The 21,353-nt window shown below is 37.6% G+C and overlaps 1 protein-coding gene across 1 annotated transcript in view; it reads left to right on the top strand.

The window, feature by feature from the left end:
* The window catches only part of ITGA8 (integrin subunit alpha 8), a 196,234-nt gene that overhangs the window by 110,276 nt on the left and 64,605 nt on the right, over positions 1–21,353 (top strand). The window contains exons 16-22 of the mRNA XM_036762194.1: positions 539–594; positions 3,040–3,194; positions 5,136–5,273; positions 5,773–5,840; positions 7,474–7,621; positions 15,009–15,101; positions 17,480–17,559. Of these exons, the coding sequence (XP_036618089.1) occupies positions 539–594; positions 3,040–3,194; positions 5,136–5,273; positions 5,773–5,840; positions 7,474–7,621; positions 15,009–15,101; positions 17,480–17,559 (738 nt within the window). The remainder of the gene's footprint in view (positions 1–538; positions 595–3,039; positions 3,195–5,135; positions 5,274–5,772; positions 5,841–7,473; positions 7,622–15,008; positions 15,102–17,479; positions 17,560–21,353) is intronic.

Below are 21,353 nucleotides of genomic sequence, written 5' to 3'. Positions count from 1 at the left end.
GTCATTCACATATTATAAAAGCTTATAAAATGATATGTGATATAATATATAAAGGCTTAGCATTAAAAAAGGATTATAATGATAGTTATGAAAATTATAAGCTTATAAAAGGCATTATCAGCTATATTCCCTCTTTGAGGGAAATAGTACAAATGCTATTATCCTTATTTTATTCAGATGAGGGAAGGGAAACTCAAAAAAAGTCAGTCATACTAATAAACTATTTATTTTTATAATAAAACTATTATGGTCCTTGTATTTTTCCATTGAGGAAAGTAAAACTTAGAGAAGGGGACTTGACCAAGGTCATAAGGTCAGTGATTGCAGTCTGTAGACTACAATTCAGATCTCTTGACTACCGATGATGCTAATACTAGGACAGAATGGTGATGGAGTTATATTTTGTTTCACTGTTATTGTTGAAGGATGGCATAAAGACACATTAAAGGTGTCTCCTTTCATTTCTTTTACTTGGGGGGCAGGAAACTATATCATCAGAATCTGATACTTGCAGACTAACAATCTTTTTTTTTAATAGTTTTACTTTGAGAGTGTGTGCATCTGTAGAAGGTCAGAGCATTTCAAATACAGTAGGTAAGCATCTTTTCATATGCCTATATGTATATGTGTATTTTGATGCTAGATTAATGAAATTCTATTTTCTGCCACCTCACTCCACTGTTTGCCTTGTTAAAAACCAGTACAGAGACTGAAAAATTCTGGATTCCAGTTGAGTTTTCTGAGTATCATTTAGGATGAACAGAGAGAATTCTGACAAATTCACAATTTGCCTAAATATATCTGGGGTAATTAGATTATCGGATCAATGGAATGCTATAGATACAGCATTGATTTGAGGGGGAAATATTTTTAATTTAATATTTTAATTAAATTATCAATTATCAAAGTATTTAATTAATTAATAATTAATTTTAATTTAATATTTTCTTTTTTCCAATTACATGTAAAAACAATTTTAACCTTCATTTTTTTTTACAATTTTGAGTTCCAAATTCTCTCCCACTCCCCTCCCCACCCCTGCCTCATTGCAAAGGCCAGCAATCTGATAAAGGTTATACTTGTACAGTCATGCAAAACATTTTTTCATATTAGTTAGGATGTGAAAGAAAATAGAGATAAAACACCAATGAAAATTAAGTTTAAAAAACCGTATGGTTCAACCTGCTCTCAGATTCCATCAGTTCTTTCTCTGGAGGTGGATAGAATTTCATCATAAGTACCTCAGAATTGTCTTGGGTCTTTGTATTGCTGAGAATAGCTAAGTCATTCACAGTTGATCATCATATAATATTGCTGTTACTGTGTACAATGTTCTCCTGGTTCTGTTCATTTTACTTTGCTTCAGTTCATGTGACTCTTTCCAGGTTTTTCTGAAAACATTTTGCTCATCATTTCTTATAGTACAATAGTACTCCATCACAATCATATATCACAACCTGTTCAGCCATTCCCCAATTGGGGGGTATCCCCTCAATTCCAATTCTTTGCCACCACAAAGAGCTACTATAACTATTTTTGTATATACGGGTCCTTTTCCTTTTACTTTTTTTAATCTCTTAGGGATACAGACTCAGTAATGGTATCACTGGGTCAAAGAATATGCCCCATTTTATAACCCTTTGGGCATAGTTCCAAATTGCTCTACAGAATGGTTGGATCATTTCACAACTCCACCAACAGTGCATTAGTGTCCCAAAGGGGGAAAATACTTTTGGCAAAGTTTCTCAAAGTATACTTGTGGAAAAGAGAGAGAGACAAACTGGACAACATAATAATTGGGTGAATCTGAACCTAACTGAATGGCTGGGGTGGGGAATCTCTAATTGAGTTTGTTGTAGCTAAGTACGTTTCTAAATAAAAAAGACTTTGTAAATGTTTTCTTTTAAATAACATTGATATGTGGTTAAAAATATAGATGCCATACATATGAAATCTGAAAATGATATAAATCTAGGAGGGAGAGCCAGCACCCATATGACAGAATGAGGATTCAAAAAAAATTCTGACAAGCTAGACTATTGGGCTTAATCCAGTAAACATAAAAGTAAATTCTGACGTAGGCTCGAAAAAGCAGCTTCATAAATACAAATTGAGGAAGACTTGGCCAGGTAGATAGATAGATAGATAGATAGATGTGTGTATATGCATATCTGGGGAGCTTAATAAACTGCAAGCTTTATAGAAATCAATAGTATATGATATCAAACAGCTAATTTGATGCTGCATTAAGTAGGGTGTCCAGCACAAGGAAAATCAGAATATCACTGCCGCTACCCTTATTAGAGTATATCGAGATGATTGTTTCCAATGTGAAGTGCCATAGTTTATGAAGAAGGCAGAAAAGCTGGGAGCATTCATAAGAAGCCTACCTAGCAGGATGGGGAAGGGCTCTCGTATTATGCTCTCCAAGCATCAGTCAAAGGAATTAGGGCTGGTTAGTGTTCAGAAGACTAAACGGATGGTGTGCACAAAAGCTGCTATCAGGTATTTGAAGGGCTGCCATTTGGAAGATGAATGAGACTTGATCAGTTAGGTCCCCAAAGACACAATTAAGAACAGTGGAGGGAAGGTACAGAGAGGCAGATTTACCCCCGATGTCAGGGAAAGCTTCCTAAGAATTAGACCTAGCCAAAGGAGAATGGGTTTCCTGAGAAGGTTTGGGCTTTCCCCTCACTAGAAGTCTTCAAGTGAAGGCTACTTTACAGGTGGGTGGCAGGAGAAATTCTTGTTTACCTTCAAGTGAGATGAGAGCATCTGTGACCTCCCTTCCAAGTCCTAGTTTTTATGATTCTGTATCTTCAAAATCAGCTGGCATTATAGGTGTGTATTTATTAAATCTGAGAAATGGCTTATAAATTCCATTAACTTTTGTTTCCTACATTTTTCTTTTTTTGGATACTCATTCTTCCCCAAAGAGCCAACTTGAAGCAATAATTGTCTTTGTGTGTGTGGCAAAGCATGTTGTTCATTAAAGTTTTTTGTTCTGTGTTAAATGTTTAATTTACTTTTGTCCTGTAGCTCTGATAGCTGATGTGCAGTTAGATTCACTGAAACAGAAGGGAGCCATTAAGAGGACCCTCTTCAGGGATAACCATCAGTCACAGCTTGTCTTCTCTCTAGTGATAAACCAACATCAATCCCTCCAGTGCCAGGACTTCATTATTTACCTCCGAGTAAGCCTCTCCAAAATCCTTTTTTCTGGCCTCCACTGCCAGTAGGGGTTATTTTTGTTCAATTTTGTGATTAGGAGATTCCTTCTATCAATAAAGATTTGTAAATTTGTTTATTTGTAAGATTTGCAAATTTGTAAGATTTGTAACTTACTTTCCTAGAAGTGGCTGGAGCACTAACCAATGAGAGGTTAAGTCCCTTGCTCAGAGTCACAAAGCTAGTAAGCATCAGAGGAGGAGCTTGATCTGGGTCTCCTTCACTGGAAGGCTATCCGCTACACTCTGTTGTCTCTCAAAATCCACTAATGAAATCCCAGTAAAACTTCCAATAATTCTTTGTAATTTAACCATCATTTGGTTCAAAGAGCTGCCTTGGTCTCTGTCAGCTTTTGTAAATCAGTCAACAAGCATTAGCACTTTCTATCTACTAGGCTTGGGTGATTGGTTGTTTGATTGTTTGGTTGCTGTCCTTTGTTCTCGAAGAGGACCAATGCAATGAATGAAGCAGTTCCAACCTGCAAGGATTTTATATTTTAATATAAAAGAAAAAATCATTTTAAAGTTCCACAAGCTTTATCCAGACCCCTTGCCCCAATAAAACATGAATTTAGGGACATACCATAATGGAGCTTGAAGTTCATCCATTCCCAGATCTCCTTTGTTCTGAAAATCTTAATCATGGGATTCAGTCCATGCTTCCAAAACCAGAGATCATGGATGTCCTATTACAATACCTTGACATTTTTTGAGTGCTTAGAAGTGATACAAGTTAAAAGGAGGAATGGCAAAGTTGTGAGACCTAGGTCTACTGCTTATTAACTCTGTGACTTTGGACAAATCGCTTTTCTCTAAGTCTAAATTTCCTCATCTGTAAAATGGGGCTATCTCCAAATTAGCCCTCCAAGTAACTTTGGAAAGAAGAGCATTTTCTAAACACAAGACATAGAAGCTTAGCTCGATGGAAACAATGCTGAATGTGGAGTCAGAGAACCTAGGTTAAAGAGCTGGCTCTGACACATTATTAGTATGACCTTGGGCAAGTCACCTAAATCATAAAGCCTCACTTTCCATGTCTGTAAAAGGAGTTGGTATAGATGACCTTGATGACTGCTTTCTGCTCCAAAGCTATGAATGTATAAATTCTAGTGTTTATTACCATTAATCCTATTGTAACTAAATACTCAACAAGCGTTTAGTAAGTCCCTACTATGTTTCTGATCTCAAGGAAACTCATAAATTATGTCATCTTTGTGAATCCAGTCTATGATACTTTTAATCACATTGTTAAAGATTGTTCTCATTCGATGCTATGCACATGGCGTACATGAGCAAATTTGGGAGCTTAGCACTTTGTAAAGAGAGGAGTGAGTCTATGTAAAGGGCTGCTGGTCTGGGTGACCGAGGAGAGTGTGTTCCTGTACAATCGAAGTCACTTGCTCTCCTGGCTCCCTTCAACTCTCAACTAAAATCCCACCTTCTACAGGAAGCCTCATCCAATCCCTCTTAATTCTAATGCCTTCCTTCCCCCTTGATTATCTCTAGTTTTTCCTGTCATATGTCTTGTTTGCACAGAGTTGTTTGTATGTGTCACCCATTAAATGGTAATCTCCTGGAGAGCATGGGCTTGCTTTCTCCCCATCCCCCCACATTCTTTATATCCCCAGACACCTTGCCTGGCACGTAGTAGGTATGTCTATACTAAGCACATAAATGCTCCTTGACTGACACAATGGTTTTCCAGTGACTTCGCCTCTGGAAGACTCTGAATTTTGCTAACCACTATGGCCCACATAAATCAGCAAATCTTGCAGCCTGTTGTTGTGATAATTGTTTCATTCACTCAGTGTTGTTTATGTAAAAAAAAAAGTCATGCTGCTGTCATAGATTAGCATCTTGTAGCTATTTCATGGACCCTTCTTTAATTTTGTGATTTTTTTCCCCCAGGATGAAACTGAATTCCGAGATAAATTATCTCCAATCAACATTAGCTTGAATTACAGTTTGGATGAATCCACTTTTGAGGAAGGCCTTGCTGTTAAACCAATACTGAACTTCTACCGGGAAAGCATTGTTAATGAGCAGGTATGATCAGGAACCCTCTCGAGTAGCCTATGTTCAACCAGGCCATGGAGGTTGTTTATGTGACCTTGAAACAGATCCCAGCTCTTTGTATTTAATTCCAGCATGCAAACGTGTAAACAGTTTGGAATTTTTTTCTGACATGTTTCTTGAAACACTGCATCATTGTGTTTTCGGAAGCCCTTCCCCTTTGTGAAACCCAGATTTAATTCATTCAGAATGTGGATGTAATGGAAGCAATACAGCCTGTAATCTTCCTGACATTGCCAGGGCTACATTCCGTATGAAAATTGTAGATTGAATTGGAATGGGGGAGGTAGGGTGGGAGGAGATAGGATGTCAACCATACTCCTCTGGTAGGGCTGGTGAACTTGTAGCTAGGTGATGTGTGTAGTGTAAGATGCACCTTTGTTTAATTTGTGGCCTTTCTAGTTGTTTTTGAAAGAAGGCAGTGATTCAGCTTTTCCAAGTGACCACTGATGCTTGTTTTGAACAAATGTAGGCTCACATCCTGGTGGACTGTGGAGATGACAATATGTGCATTCCTGACTTGAAACTTTCAGCTAGACCGTAAGTTTAAACAAATAAACTTGTGTATTATACCTAATGGAATACAGGTGCTTACTTAAAGCTTCTCTAGGGAAAGCATATACTTCAATTGCTTTAAAAAAATCCCTGCATGCAATTTTTGAGCTGGTTTAGGTCAGTTCTTTGTCACTTATATCAAGTGATACACCCTGAGATATTGCCTGAGTTATCTCATCCTTCAGAGAAAGGACAAACATGTATGTTTTCAAATATATATGTGTGTGTACCCACAGACACACACATATACACATTAATATGTATGTGTCTATGTATATGTGTATATAGTACCTATGTATAATGCCTATATATAACACATTTTAAAACAATTTTATAGGGATAGGGGCTGGATTATATATGTGTGTATGTATGTGTGTATATACACACACATAAACACACATATACATACATATATTTAAATTAATGAAGATATACATATTTAAAATATAATACAAATAGAAAGGCCTTTATTTAAATTAATGAAGATATACATATTTAAAATATAATGCAGATAGACAGGCCTTGAGACTCAGTAGGTGTTTAATAAATTCTTCTTGATAGATTGATGAATGAAAAGGAACCTAATTTATTTGGTGGCTCAAATGGGAAAGGCATGATAAGAAAGAGCTCAGTCATGCTCACATCCTGCATAGTCTCAAGTGAGCGATCCCCAATCTTGCTTTTGTAACACCCCAAATGTGTCTCCAGTTATCTCAGTTGAGATTTATCTATCTATGTAGACTTATAAATACACATCATTCTCTATATTTTTTAAAAATACATATTTTAAGGATCTCTGATCAATAGGATTTGTTGTAGCTCCCAAAAGCTGGGATATCATTCACCTAGGCATTTATAATTGTATTGTATTTTGTTACCAGGAGAGAAAATGGAACAGCTGGTCTAAACACCCAGTTGTGTGTCTGTACGTGTGTGTATGTAGGGGTTGGGGAGGAAGGTAGATTTTCACACTTATCCTCAGGGTAGCTGTCAACAACTTTATGAGAATCATCCTGCTGCCCTTGGTGTCCTGATGTTTCCCTTGTGAATCTTAAGGGGTCAGCTTCTTAGGCTGTGGGGTCATTCCCCACTGCTGGGAGGTTAGGGAGGTGGTAGTTTTGAAGAATCCTCAAATAAAAGGGCTGTTCTTAAGTGGTAGTCTTCCAAGTCTCTTAGCTTGAGTTCTTAGCTAAGGGGCTTCTTCCATTGGTTTCACGTTAAGAGATCAGAAGGCCAGGACCCTTGCTTTGCTTTCCATTACTCTGGGGCTCATTGTATTTACTGATTTCCTTTCCTCGAGTGCACTTCCCCACATCCTAGCATCAGGGTGTTTGTTTTAGCCTTTTTCTTCACCCTTTCCTCTTTGACTCTTCTAAATTCTTCTTTTCTTGTTTCTCATTTCAGGGATGGTGCAGACCCTTTGTTAGTGGTGGCTTCTTTACCCCTTCCCTCCATCAGCCTTCTGTCATTCTTAACCTGTCACACCTCCAATGGCCCCATCCTTCATGTGCAGGCACAGGGAAGTCATTGGCTAGGAACAGCAGCCTTCAGTAAGGAAACCTGCTCCACCATCATAGACCTGCCATGGCTAATTAGTCCTCTAATTCTGTGTTTGTAGAGATAAGCACCAGCTGATCATTGGAGATGAAAACCACCTAATGCTCTTAGTGAATGCAAGGAATGGAGGGGAAGGCGCCTATGAAGCTGAGCTCTTTGTGGTGATACCTGAAGAAGCTGATTATATTGGAACTGAGCGCAACAACAAGGTAATCTTTAAAATCACTCATGTTATTAAGGCTGGGTAGTACAGGGGGTAAAGTACTGGGACTGGAGGTAGGAAGACCTGAGTTCAAATTCAGTTCAGATACTTATTAGCTGAGTAACCCTTCAGAGACTTGATTTCTTTATCTTTGAAATGGTGATATTAGCCCCTAGATCAACAGGGGTTCATTCACTTAGCAAGCATTTCTAAGATGGGTCAGGCATTGTGCTAAACACCGGGGATAAAAAAAAAAAACACTTTTTGACCTCAAGAAGCCAACATTCTACTGGAATGCAGAGTTGTTCCGGTGACCAGAATAACACGGGTAGGCCAATCAGAAAACTCCAAAGTACCAAATACATATGAGAGTATTTTTGTAGTCAGCTCGATTTTGAGAGGCCCTGTCTGTCGTTCTTTTCCTGGCTAATAGAGCAGGAGAATTTTACCTCATGGTAGTAATTATAAGAGAAATAAACCAGGAGGAAGAAAAGATCTGGGCTCAGGTCATTAAGACAGGATTAAGGTCCTCAGAGGCCCAAGGCACTTCTGTTTCCAGGTCCTGTGGTAGATACATTTTTTTAAAAGCATATCTGATTTTGCAATGAAAAAAAAAGCCTCCAAAAGTACACATCCACTGGTAATTTCTTTCACTTTATGAAAAAAAAAATTGGCTTTCACATGGCTCTGACTCTGTATATCTACTCTTTCTAATCTTGCTAGATTTTTAAAAAAGATTTTAAAAAATCTAAGCCCTTTATATTACATTATTTTATTTTAGAACTAGGCCCAGGGCCTGCTATGCTAATTGTGTAATGTTGCCCTGCAGGTAATATCATCCTCCACATATTGAAGGGGCAACTTGAGTGGTCAGTTACTTGAGTTGACCTGAGGAAGAAAGAAATAAATAAGCATCTGACCAAAGTGACAAGAGACAAACCCCTCTTCTCCACCTGCCCCCCACTCTCCATCCCTTCTTTTTTTAAAGCCTGTTTATGAGCCCTTTAAGTTTCAAACAGGTCACAGGAGACCTGGTTTTTATTATTGCTTGTGGAACTGGGCCCAAGCCTGCTATGAACTGATAACAGGCTGCATAAGCCCTGGAAAAGGAACACATCCATTTTTCTTGCCTCTTGGCTTACTCTTTCACTGCCTTAACCAAGAAAAACCGACCGGTTCTCCCGTCTCGGTCAATCAGTGCCATCCTTTATGAAGCTCAGGCAGATGCTGTTTCTTCTCATTCCTTTTATTGTCAGAATGTCGGTCTTTCTGCACTGAGTGGTCTTATGCACTCCTCTGAAGTCACTTCATCTACGTTATCCTTGAAAACATCTTATAAAAGCTTTGAGAGAACCAGGACATCAGAATCATAAGGATTGACACACACTTGAGGAAAGGAACTTTGGCTGGCTTCTACTCCTAGCCTGTCCTGTATGCACCTAACCTAGCACTGAGAGGAAATATGGTGGAGCAAGAAGAGCTCTGGCCTTCTTATTATGTGATGTGAATTCTAGTTCCAGCTCTGATGTTTGCCACCCATGTGATAATGGGCAAAGTCAATGAATTTTTTTCTGATCCTCAGTTTCCTCATCTACCAATACACTATTGACCTCATGGTGTTATTGTGAGGAAAGCATTTGTAAACCTTAACACATTATACAAATGTGAGCAACTTTTGCTTTTCATCATAATGAAAAGTAATTCAATAAATGCTTAATTTGATTGGCTTTATGGAAGGAACCACATGAAAATGATTAGTGAGGGCACTAATTTGCAGTGAAGGAATGAACAAATCATATTAGAAATCAACTGTCCTCTAGTCCTTGCTCGTTCTATTTGCCCCCATGCCTTACACACAGTTAAGTGTATAATAAACTTTCATTAGATAAAATTGAATTCCCTATAAAATAATAAGTTGACAAAGTCTCAACTGGCAAACACAAAAAAAAACCAGGAGAAAAATAATTTTGTTTCCAAGCAAGTAATTTGTAAATTAGTCTTTATATAGGCATACAACCAGTATGTGACTCTATGGAACAAACCAGAAATAGAAGAGTCTGTGTCTGATACCTACTATTTGTCAATTAATCTATAATTAATAAACATTTGTTTAAGCAACTACAATGTGTCAGGAACTGTGCTAAGCACTGGGGATGCGAAATGAGACAAGTCACTAAAATTCCCTAGGCCCCAGTTTCCTTATCTGTAAAATGAGAGGCTTGAACTACACCTCTGACAGTCTGTTCTACCTCAAGAGCCATGGTGATGGATGGATAGGTAGATAGATGGATAGCTAGATAGATGAATGTATAGATAGATGGATGGATAGATAGATGGATAGATGGACAGATACACATACACATACACATATATGCATACACACATCTAGAGCTATGATTATATATGTATATATAAACATATAGGTATAGAGACATACATGGGTATATATATCAGCGTATATATGTATATGTGTTATATATGTACCTCTATACATAGATGTCCAGAGCTATGGTTATATGTGTATATATACAAATGCATGTATATAATATATACATATACATGTGTATTGTGTGTATATATATTTATTTTTATATGTGTGTGTGTGTGTGTGTGTGTGTGTGTATTTGTACCAACCTTGCTAGCCAGCATAATACTATTCCCATGGTGGATACCGGATATCATTCGCCGATGACAAGTTTCAAGATTGTAGATTCATTTTAACAATACCCTCATAGCATTCTTTTAGCCATTTACATGGGAATCTAGAATTGATTCTAAAATTATGCACAAAACAAAGAAAAACAAGCCCAATGATGTGATTTTAAGAAATAGCCCTGAGATTCCACACATACTTGGGATTGAATTCCCTCCATGTTGTCCCACCTCTCGGTTAAACAAAGAAACATGTTTCAGAAATTTCTCTTGTTTTAGCATAATAACAACAACTTTGTTCCTTGGTTGGCTTCATGGAGAGCAGTTGTTCTGACTTTCTGGCTGTAAATTCAGCTCTGAACCATTCAACAACCCTTGATCCAGATAAAATGGTATCTGCAGTCACAGTCCATCTGGTCATAATTATTTGGTTCTGCCATCAATTCTGCTTGAGCCACTTTTCCCAGTCTTTATTTTTCATTTTGACATGGCCTCTTCTTTTCCATTTCACATTTGTTCCTAAAAGCCACATTCAGATGTGTCACTATAGATTTAGAGGCCATTCACATTACGTGCACTTCTATATTTCTGTTCAGCTGCAATTGTTGGTAGCTTCTCTAATGCATGGGTGGAAAGGGAAAATTCATTTTCCCTCAATGCTGAGATTTTACTCGTCTGTTGTTCAAAACTACATCTCAAGCAACATGAAGACTGTTGTGTGATTTCAGAGGCCTTAATTATGAGTCATTTTTAAAAACCTCCTTTTGACAGCATTTCCCTATAATTTTTGCCAGGAGTGAAGGTACTATGTTCTTTTTCTTTGAGCTTTTATAGTGTAACCAAAGTAATGAGGACAGCAGATCATAGGCTTGTAGATACAGAGCTGCAAGGGATTTCAGAGGCCATCTACTCTAACCTCTTCATGTTAGAGGTAACAAAAACTGTCTCAGGAAATTTTAAGTGACTTGCCCAAGGGTGCATAGATAAAAATCAGAGGCAAGATTTGAACCCAAGTCCTCTGACTTCAATGTCTTTCCAATTTCTTTGTTTTACAAAAAGGATAGTAAAAGAAAAGAAAAAGATAAATCTAGTGCACTTATAAAGTTGGAAGGAATAAACAAATACTAACAGATATAAAGATATGGTACCAATAGTATAGTAGAAAATGAAGGCTGTAATATGGCATGTTGTGGCTCCCTGGCTAGATTATTAATCCCTTGAGGGCAGGCACTATGCCTTAAATATTCCTCGGTATCTTCCTTAGAGTCTATCTGTACAGCGCTGTGCACATGGTAAACACTCAATAGTTACTTGACATTTGATTAGCATTATCTCCACTGTCCTACTTGGGTATCTTATAATGGGGGAGGAGGTCACGGTGGGTTCTCAAAGGCCATGTATGCCCGCAAAAGCAAACTGGTAGTCTAGTAGGTCTTACGAGGCTTAAAAGCTTTTTAATGGGGGCTTGGTGACAGATTGTGTAGTAACCGAATTGCAGCCTAGCTAAATTCAAGGAGGCTCCTTACCAGGAGGACAGCAGAGTAATGAATGGTTCAGCCATGACAGCTTTTAAGAAGTATCTTCTAATTTGTAAGGAAGTTGCAGTCTATCTGTGGAGAGGGTACATCCACCAATGAAATTATCGATCATTGAATTCTTGATCAATTTCAAACATTAATTCACTCATTTCAGCCAGAACATATTAAGTGTCTACCATCAGGACAAGGTGCATGGGGGAGGAGGTGGGGAGAGTTGTGTAAAAGATAAATGAGATGGGCGCTCTACCCTGAGGGAACTTATCATCAAGCGGGGAGAGGTAAGATATATACAGATTAATGGTTTAAAAGCTAGAATTTAATAGCAAACATTAAGTGCCTACTATGTTCAAAAATTTGGGGATGCAATTTTTAATGGCTCAAACCCTGTCCTCAAGGAGCTTGGATTATACCAAGGAGAATAAGACATGTTCTCAGTTAAGCATAATCTAAGCAGGTAATATGGGAACAAAGGAGAGAGCCATACCAAGTATCCTAAGAAAATCTGAATATAAATAGTACAAAATTCAAGGAGACCAGATGAGAGAAAACATCACTTCCTTTGGTGGGAATCAGTGAAGGCTCCATTGAGGTGGTATCATTTGAGCTGGGCTTTGTGGGTGGAATAGGATATCAGCAGGATGAAGACATAAGTCAATCAATCAAACAGTACGAAGAGCCCACTCTGTGCCAGAGGGTCTATTAGGTGCTGGAGGTAAGATGACAATAAATAAAACAATCCCAACTCCCAAGCAGCATCAGTGGAGAAAGAGTTGCACTCAAATTCTATACACATATAAGCAACGGCTAGTTGATGAGAAGGAAGAGCACCATTATCTTGAAGCATCTCAAGTTTTTTCTTTTTGCTGCTTATTAAAAAAATAAACAATTGCCTACTTCATTACACTATCACGAAGTCCTCAACAAGTTAGAACTAATGACTCGATTAGCTACAAATGGAAAAATGGAAAAGAGTTCTTGAAACAATGGAGGAAAAAACATAGTTATCTATAAAAACAAGAATTGTTTTTCTTAAACCACAGTTCAACAATTCTAAGCCATTGAAAGAAAATAAATGTAAAAAAAATAGGAAGGGAAAAAAAGATCTTTGATTGATGTAGGTGCCAAAAAGCTCGAATACTATTTCTAGCAAGGATGAAAAATGTATTGTTTATTTTTTGGCTGCTGGACAGAATCAAAATGTTTACCAAAGAAGATAAGAGTTGCATGAGAAATGGAAAATCCTGATGAAGTCTTACAGGACAAAGGAGAAATAACTTTGTTAATGCTTTTGTTATTTTCTTAGCAAGTGGATACATTTTCTTTTTCTTTGTTTTCTTTATTCGATAAATTCCCCTGATATTCTAGTCAGCCAAAAAGCATTTATTAAGCGCTTATTATGTGCCAGACACTGTACTAAATCTTCAGGATACAAAGAAAGGCAAAAACAGTCCCTGCCCTCAAAGAGTTCAAAGTCTATTGGAAAGAGACAACATACAATTAAGACTATGTACAATATATCTACAGAATAAATTGGAGATAATCTTAGAGGGAAGATACTAACATTGAGGAGATTGAGAAAGGCTTCTTGCAGAAGGTAGAAATTTAGCTGAGAATTGAAGGAAGAAAAATGTGGAGGAGAGAATTTCAGACATGGAAAATAGCCAATGAAAATGCACAGAGTAGGAGATAATGCCATATATGAGGGACAGCAATGAGGCAGTGTGACTGGATCATAGGGTATGTGGAGGAGAGGGAAAAAATGTAAGAACTCTGGAAAGACAGAAAGGAGGGAGGGTGTAGAGGTCTTTAAAAGCCAAACCAAGGATTTTATATTTGATACTGGAAGCAATAGGGAGCTTCTGATTTTATTGAGTGGGGAGAAGGGAGTGCCATGGTCAAACTTGAACTTTTTGGTCATTCGATAGTTTCAGCCATGTCCAATTCTTCATGACCCCATTTGGGGTTTTCTTGGCAAAGATGCTGGAGTGGTTTGTCATTTCCTTCTCCTACTCATTCTCCAGCTGAGAAAATTGAGGCTCAGAAAAGTATAACTAGTGGAGCCAGGATCTGAACCTAAGTTCTCAGACTCCACATTCAGTGCTAGTTTAACTGTTTCACAAATAAGAACATGGGATACTGCTTGGGAAGGCTAAGGACGGGTAAGGCACTAGTGTATCAGGCCCTTAGTAGCCAGAGGAAACCTAAGGACACGTATCACTTAGTAGCAGTAATAATATGTAAATGAACATAAGCATATATAAAAGTATATCGATTTAGATCTAGAAGGCACCACGAGAGATCATTGAGTTCAACCCTTTCATCTTACAGATGATGAGACCGAGGCCCAGAGAGTGACTTGCCCAAGGTCATACATATAGTCAGCAGTCCTGGATTCAAATCCAAGTCCTCTGACTCTGTCCATACTCAGCCCTCCTTCTACTGTACCAGTATGTTCAGTTGCCATTTGTAGAGAGTGATCTTGACTATAGAACACTTTACAATATGAATCTACTTTTAAGATTACTTAATCAATCATTCAGTTTTCCAAATATTTAATAGTAAAGGAATATATAATCTTGTATCCCTAGTGACTTCCACCACCACCCTGGAGTTCGAGTAGGCATTAGAACTCTTCCAACGTACCTTCATTTTGACTTTGAAATCTCTGCAAGCCCCTTTGAAAAGTCATTCCATACATCACATGCCCATGATATTTATTCACTTTTAGCTACCTGTCCATTACCTAACTGATAGCAATGTTGTGAGGAAAAGACTATGTCAACCTGAAGTCTCTATATTGACAGGAGCTGCCATTATTATTATTATTATTATTATTATTATAATTATTATTATTATTTAAACGTAGTATTTAAGGTTATTTTTATTCTTTGAATCTTCACCTTGGGAGATGGGAAATCTATTTTGAAATGTTTAAATAAATACCACGCTACATACCACAAAACACAACAGATATATTCCTCCATCTCATTTATTTCTATAATTATGCTTCCCCCCACCCCCAATCCTTTTCAGGTTCCCCATTTCCTCCTTGTAAGTTGACGGTCACAAATTAAGTCTGTGCAGAATTGCCCACACAGGTGTTTAAAATCAAAGGAATTTCACAACCCCAAAGCTTTCCTTGGCTGCCGGGGTATAATTTATTCTGACCCTCGAACTCAACGTTGGTGTTCTCCCTTGTTGCAGGCTCTGCACCCACTGAGTTGTGAGTACAAGATGGACAACATAACCAGAATGGTGGTGTGTGACCTGGGAAACCCTATGGTGGCTGGAACAAATGTAAGAGCAAACCAGATGCACGGCTGATTTTTATCTAATTGAATTTTAAGGGAAGTTAGCGGAAAACTGCTCAAGTAGCACTGGGCTACTTAACAAGCAATGGCTAAAACAAATTGCTCATTTAGATGGGAAATTATTGGAGTGATGAGATCTAGCATCATCTTCCACAAAGAGTAAAGAACTGGGGTCAAAAACATAAAAGCAAAATGCCCGAATATGTCTTCTTCTTGACACTAAGAACCAGTTTTCTGATTCAGATTTATCTTTGAATTAGTTCTACTTGCAAAACTTAAGTTAGATTTAAAAACCCAGAAATGTCTGAGTTCCTTTCTTGGGTCACCTCCAATTAAAAAAAAGACACACACACACACACACACACACACACACACACACACATACACACACACACACACACACACATACACACACACACACACACACACACATACACACACACACACACACACACACACACACACATACACACACACACACACACACATACACACACACACACACACACACACACACACATACACACACACACACACACACACATACACACACACACACACACACACACACACACACATACACACACACACACACACACACACACACACACACACACACACACACACACACGGAGGCAGAGGAATCTGGTGATCAGAATAAGAGACCAAATTCTGCTGAGTCACAACAAGCCAGGGAACTTCTCTCTCCTCAGTTCTTACTCTGAATTTGCAAAGAGGATTTCCCAGTTGGTCTTTGAGGAGCTTCTCCTCTATGTGAATTAATAAATGTGCTATATTCATATATTTATGCTCGTATCTTTTTTTTCAACTGGAAAAAAAGAAGGTCCTAAGTCTCCATTATTCGTTGTCTTCTGAGAATTAAGTCAACAATAATAGAATAGTCAGCAAGCTTATCTTTCTTGAGATTTCAAATGTCATTTAAAAATGACAATTTTTAAATGAATAATAATTATTCAAGTAAGCTCTTAAACTGTGAGGATGACACAAATATACAATATTATATGAAGCCATAGCTTTAAAGGTACATAATCAGAATAGGATATTTGAACTACAACATCGAAAACTACATAGCAGTGTTGTGTTTATGAGCCAATTAATCAGTCTCTTAACTAATATTTCAAGAAAAATCCAGCCACCTAGTTTGAGTGAGAAGACCTACCTAAGACCAAACAGGAAAGAAATAAAGCCACTGATTCAGCATCTGCAGGTCATTAGTTTCTAATTCCTGTTTTAGTATTAAATCCAGACTGAGAATAATGTGAGGTCTTTAAAACTTAAGGAAGTTCTCTACTCGAAGTAGAGAAAACAAGGATTAAAAATTGCCATGCCATCATCATATAAAGGAGAGTGTAGATGGGACAGAATATGTTCCCAAAATTAAATTTTAAAGTTAAAATGACTTCAAGTGAAGGGAAAGAAGGAAGCCAATCCATTTGACCACCCAAATAATCTTAAGAGACCAAGGGATAGAGTTGTTTGTATTGGTTTATTTATCTCTGAGGATTACTGCAGCAGAAAACTACTCGCTTTCTTCTCTTACCTTTATAGTAGTCCTAACCATATCCAATTTCATTGTATTGTTTTCTCATGGGACACTTTGGAATATTTACCTGCCTATTTTGTGTTCTTAAAAGATTATATGTCTATTGATTATAGTGCAATTCTATGAGTAAAGATGCTATTAATAGCATGAAGCATTAAATGTAAGGGAGTATTATTTCAAACCCCAGTATTTTAAAAGTTGTTTCATAAGGACAGGAACTATGTTATATTCATCTCTGTACTGCTCTTAATGCCTGCTACAGGACCTTGTACATTCTAGGTGTTAAACAGATTAAGTAATACACACATACACACACATACATGTACATATTTGAATATATACATGTATGTGTGTATAAAATCATTTGATCCTTGAAGCAAGTAATACCCATAATAAGACTAAATACACTACAGGTTTACAACTTCTTACAATTTTTTTTAAGATTAGTTAATTGTTGGCTGGGTTTTTTCCTAGCGAAAAACAAAGAATGCCAAGTAGGGTTATTTTTGAAAGCTAGTGTTTGACTCTAGTTATGAACATAATATTCCATTACCCCCATACTGTCAATTATTCATGGTTTTACCCTTACTTAGTATTGTTTTTAATTCTTGCCAACAATAGGATAGGCTACCTTTCAAAGTAGAGAGCTCACCATCACCAGAAGTGTTTAGGAAGAAGTTGGATGGCTGACCATCTGTCAGGGATACTGTACAACAGTTCATGCCTAAATTGGAAGCAAAGATGATTTTCTAGTTCTAGGGTCCTGTCATGGCTGAGCCTCATATCTGATTCTTTCCTAGTACTCACTAGGCCTCCGATTTGCTGTTCCCCGTCTTGAAAACACCAATACAAGCATTGACTTTGATCTCCAAATCAGAAGGTAAGAGCTTTCATCATTAAGGGACTATGAACTTTTGAACTAAATGCTTTACTTCCCTTGTTTTATTTTATTCATCTTTTAAAAACTCTTCTAAAAGAGTGGTCAAAGCTTTCATCACCCATCCAAGACAGCAGTTCTTAACCTGGAGTCTGTGGATAGTCCATGGGGGTCTGTGAATTTGAATCTTTTAATATTTTGCTAAGTGTATTTCAAAATAATTGGTTTCCTTTGTAACCCTACACATTTTATTTTGTGCTTTTAAAAACATTATTCTGAGAAGAGCTCCATAGGCTTCACCATACTGTCAAACGTGTCTATGATATTTTTTAAAAAGGCTAAGGACACCTGGATCTCTAGGAGTTTCCCCACTTTAATCAATGTTTTAATAGAGGCATTTTTTCAATATTTATCTGTAGTAGTTTAATTGACCTCTGGGGCCATCCCATGTATCACTCCACCAGTTGCCATTCCTAGACCCAGTCAGCTATTACATACACATCAGAGGAAGAAAGGAATCTCATTGTCAGGACCAGTCTTTGGCCAGATTATCAAGTAGGCAGAGTATGCTTTTCTTTTTCTCCTTTCTCTTCTCTTCCTTGTTTCTCTATTCTGGTACCCCTAACCTTCCTTCTGAGCATCTACCTTGAACCCAGCCCACTATTAACTAATCTTCAAAAATGGTAATTGATGGTGTGATCCTTTCCCAGGGAGTATTTTCATTTTAATAGGAAGAGACTGAGGTCAGACAAAACCTCTAAGACATGAAAGAATGAATGTTTGCTGGCAGAGTTTTAGATAGCGTGGCAGATGGGGGACAGAAAAAAATTGAGAAGTATCCCGGACCACCCCCTAAATCTCATTGCGTAAGCAGACATCTATGCTTCTTAATACTGAGACTGGTCCTTTTCATGTCTCTGAGTTTATTTGAATTTATTCCCTTTCCCTCCACTCTTTTCTTTCACTGTGAGAACCAGAATGAACACTATGCTAGAAGAAACAGCTGAGAGCAATGCAACATCTCAACAGGGCCTTAGGAAATACATACAATACATTCTAAATCCAGGAAATCACTTATGAACTTAGTTGTCACGAGAGAAATGGACACTCACCGACCTACTTTTCTGATAAATCCCAAAGATGCAATAACGAAATGGTTTGATTTTATCTTAAACAAGTTCAACCAAACCCAAAGTAAATAAATACTCAAAATCAGATTTTGACTCTCAAGGGGACACTCATCCCCACATATGGAATCCTGGTCTCCAACTAGAGGAAAATTGGCTTTCAGTCATTAACTTGGAGCATTTTTAAGTCACCAAATGTTTAAGTTTAAAGACCTTCCCACTACTTTTGCCCTATGATACATGAAAGCATTTTCCTCCCTGCATAAGGAGGGTCTCCTATGTATATAACAGACACGTGATCACTTTATCCATTTCTTTTCTTCCCCAGAAGCTATACATTGAATGCTGATTCTATTGGCCAATATAATTAAATGGTCAAAAATCATAGAAGGCTCAGTGTTATCTTTAGAAGGGAGAGAAGGAAAAAGGGGAGAGAGACAGAGACAGAGAAACAGAGAGGAAATGGTGAGTGGGTGAGGAAAGAGGAAATGTGCTAGTATTAGAAGAAGAATTCGTGAAAAAACATATTTACCCTTGGCATACATCAAGTTGTATTCCTATAGAGGAAGTTCGACATTAATTTGCTTAGAAATAGAGCGGAAAGTATAAATAGTATTAAATCATAGATAATGATGGATTACTTGTTTAATATAATGGCAGTATTAGCAAGAGAGGCTTGCTGTTCAGAGAACAGTGAAGAAAGCATACAAACTGTACACGTTAATTGTGATTCCTTTCTTATGAGGAGGTTTTTTTAAGCACTACTGGATTCAGTGCAAACTTCCATAGAAATTCTATACTGCAGAATGTCGCAGAATTGCTGTGATATTGGGTGATTTTTGGATAGAGAATCAGAAAATTTGGTTTCCAGGGCTTTGATTGACTGTTGTATTTCAAGAAAGCTGACGTATACTTCATGTTAAAAAATGGATTCCATACCTGATACCTGTTTACATCACCGTATATTATGAAGAATAACACTGCCAATTAAAAGAGTTGGAAATAAGACACGCTTAACACACATAAGCATTGCCCTTATAATTAAATCCTGTGTTTTCCACTACCATGGAAATAAAAGAAAATGTAGCTACTCCTTAGAAGACTCAGATTTGCAAACTAAACCATTGCCCATGACTTAGAAGAAACTCAGAACCACAAAGCCTGCATCCAGCAGAATCGTTTAATTGCTTCTCAGTGGTTAGTAATTCCCAATGATGTCCTTGAAAAAGCGACCTTTATAGCTGACTGATGCTCCCCAGATGTGATTATACTAGGCCAGTATGGTAACAGGGGTTCAAACAGTGGTGAGCAAGTCCCTCTAGGCTTATACTAATGTTAGCCTGTTACAGAAACTGAGCCCGCCATTTGCCCATTTCTGTTTTGCATGTATGTTTGTGGTTTAAGTTGCCTTATCAGTACAAGTGATCAACCAGGATGTTAAAAAAAAATAAAAAGGAATTGAGGGAATGAAAGAAGCACATTTTAAAGACCTTTTCCCACATTTGAGAGTTTCTATGGAATTTTATCCTATTCTTCTCAGCTTCTAAATTTAGAGAGCTTTAAAAAGCTAACCAGAAGAAACCCTATTCATTGGGAGTTCAATCCTATACATTTTTCACTGAATCACTCTTTCTCATCTTGGAATCCCAAGTAATTCTCCCTGGGGAACGGTCAGACTGTAAGACATTCTCAATCTGCCTGTGTAGTTGCAGAATGCAGATAGTGTGTTAACTTTAATGCATGGTAGAAAATAAATTAGGGCAGCTGGGTGACACAGTGGATAGAGTGCCGAGGCCTGGAGTCAGGAAGACCTGCATTCAAATGTGGCACTTAGTAGCTGTGTGACCTTGGGCAAGTCACTTTACATTGCTTGCCTAGGTTTCCTCATCTGTAAAGTGAGCTGGAGAAGGAAATGGCAAACCACTCCAGCATCTTTTCCAAAAAAAAAAAAAAAAACCCCAAATAGGATCATGAAAAGTCAGACACAACTTAACAACAGCAATAGGAAATTAATACATTTGGTTAAGATTTAGCATTCTTTAATAAGCTTTCCAAAAATGGAATGAACCTTCTTGGGGATGACAATTTTCCCGGGCTTGGGCGTCTTTAAGCAAAGGCTGGATATGGAAACAAGATTCGTGTTTTGGTTAAGGGGTTGAATTAAATGATATCTAAGATCCCTTCCAAATCTCAATATTAATCTGAACTATGTTAATAATTTCTTCTACCTGTCTTCTACCTATGATAGCTTCGAACATTGACTTATCCATCTTTTATTAAATGGTACAGGGGCAGGGAATGTTTTTCCCAAGGTCAATTTGCTTAAGAAAATATCAACAAATATAAGAATGATTTTACTATAATTTTTTAAATTATAAAAAGTGCACTTTTCACCCGATATCCTTGAAGAACTTCATGGACAATTCATTGCTCTATTACCAGGGCATAGATGATGCAGCTTTTCATCCCGACCTGGCTTCTTCTTATAAACTAACATACTCATAAGCCCACATTTCCCATGTACCCGGAGAGTGGCTGTGGAGAGAACATTAACTCAAGAAATAGGATCCAGTTTATAGAACTGAAACTGACCTCTCTAACATATCGTCCAAGCCCCTCATTTTACAGATGAGGAAACTGAGGCCCCAGAAGTTTATGTGACTTGCCAAA

Source organism: Trichosurus vulpecula, chromosome 5 (genome assembly GCF_011100635.1).
Source record: "Trichosurus vulpecula isolate mTriVul1 chromosome 5, mTriVul1.pri, whole genome shotgun sequence".
NCBI lineage: Eukaryota > Metazoa > Chordata > Mammalia > Diprotodontia > Phalangeridae > Trichosurus > Trichosurus vulpecula.
The sequence above is the reverse complement of the archived record's forward strand: the minus strand, read 5'-3'. Positions and strand labels throughout refer to the sequence as shown.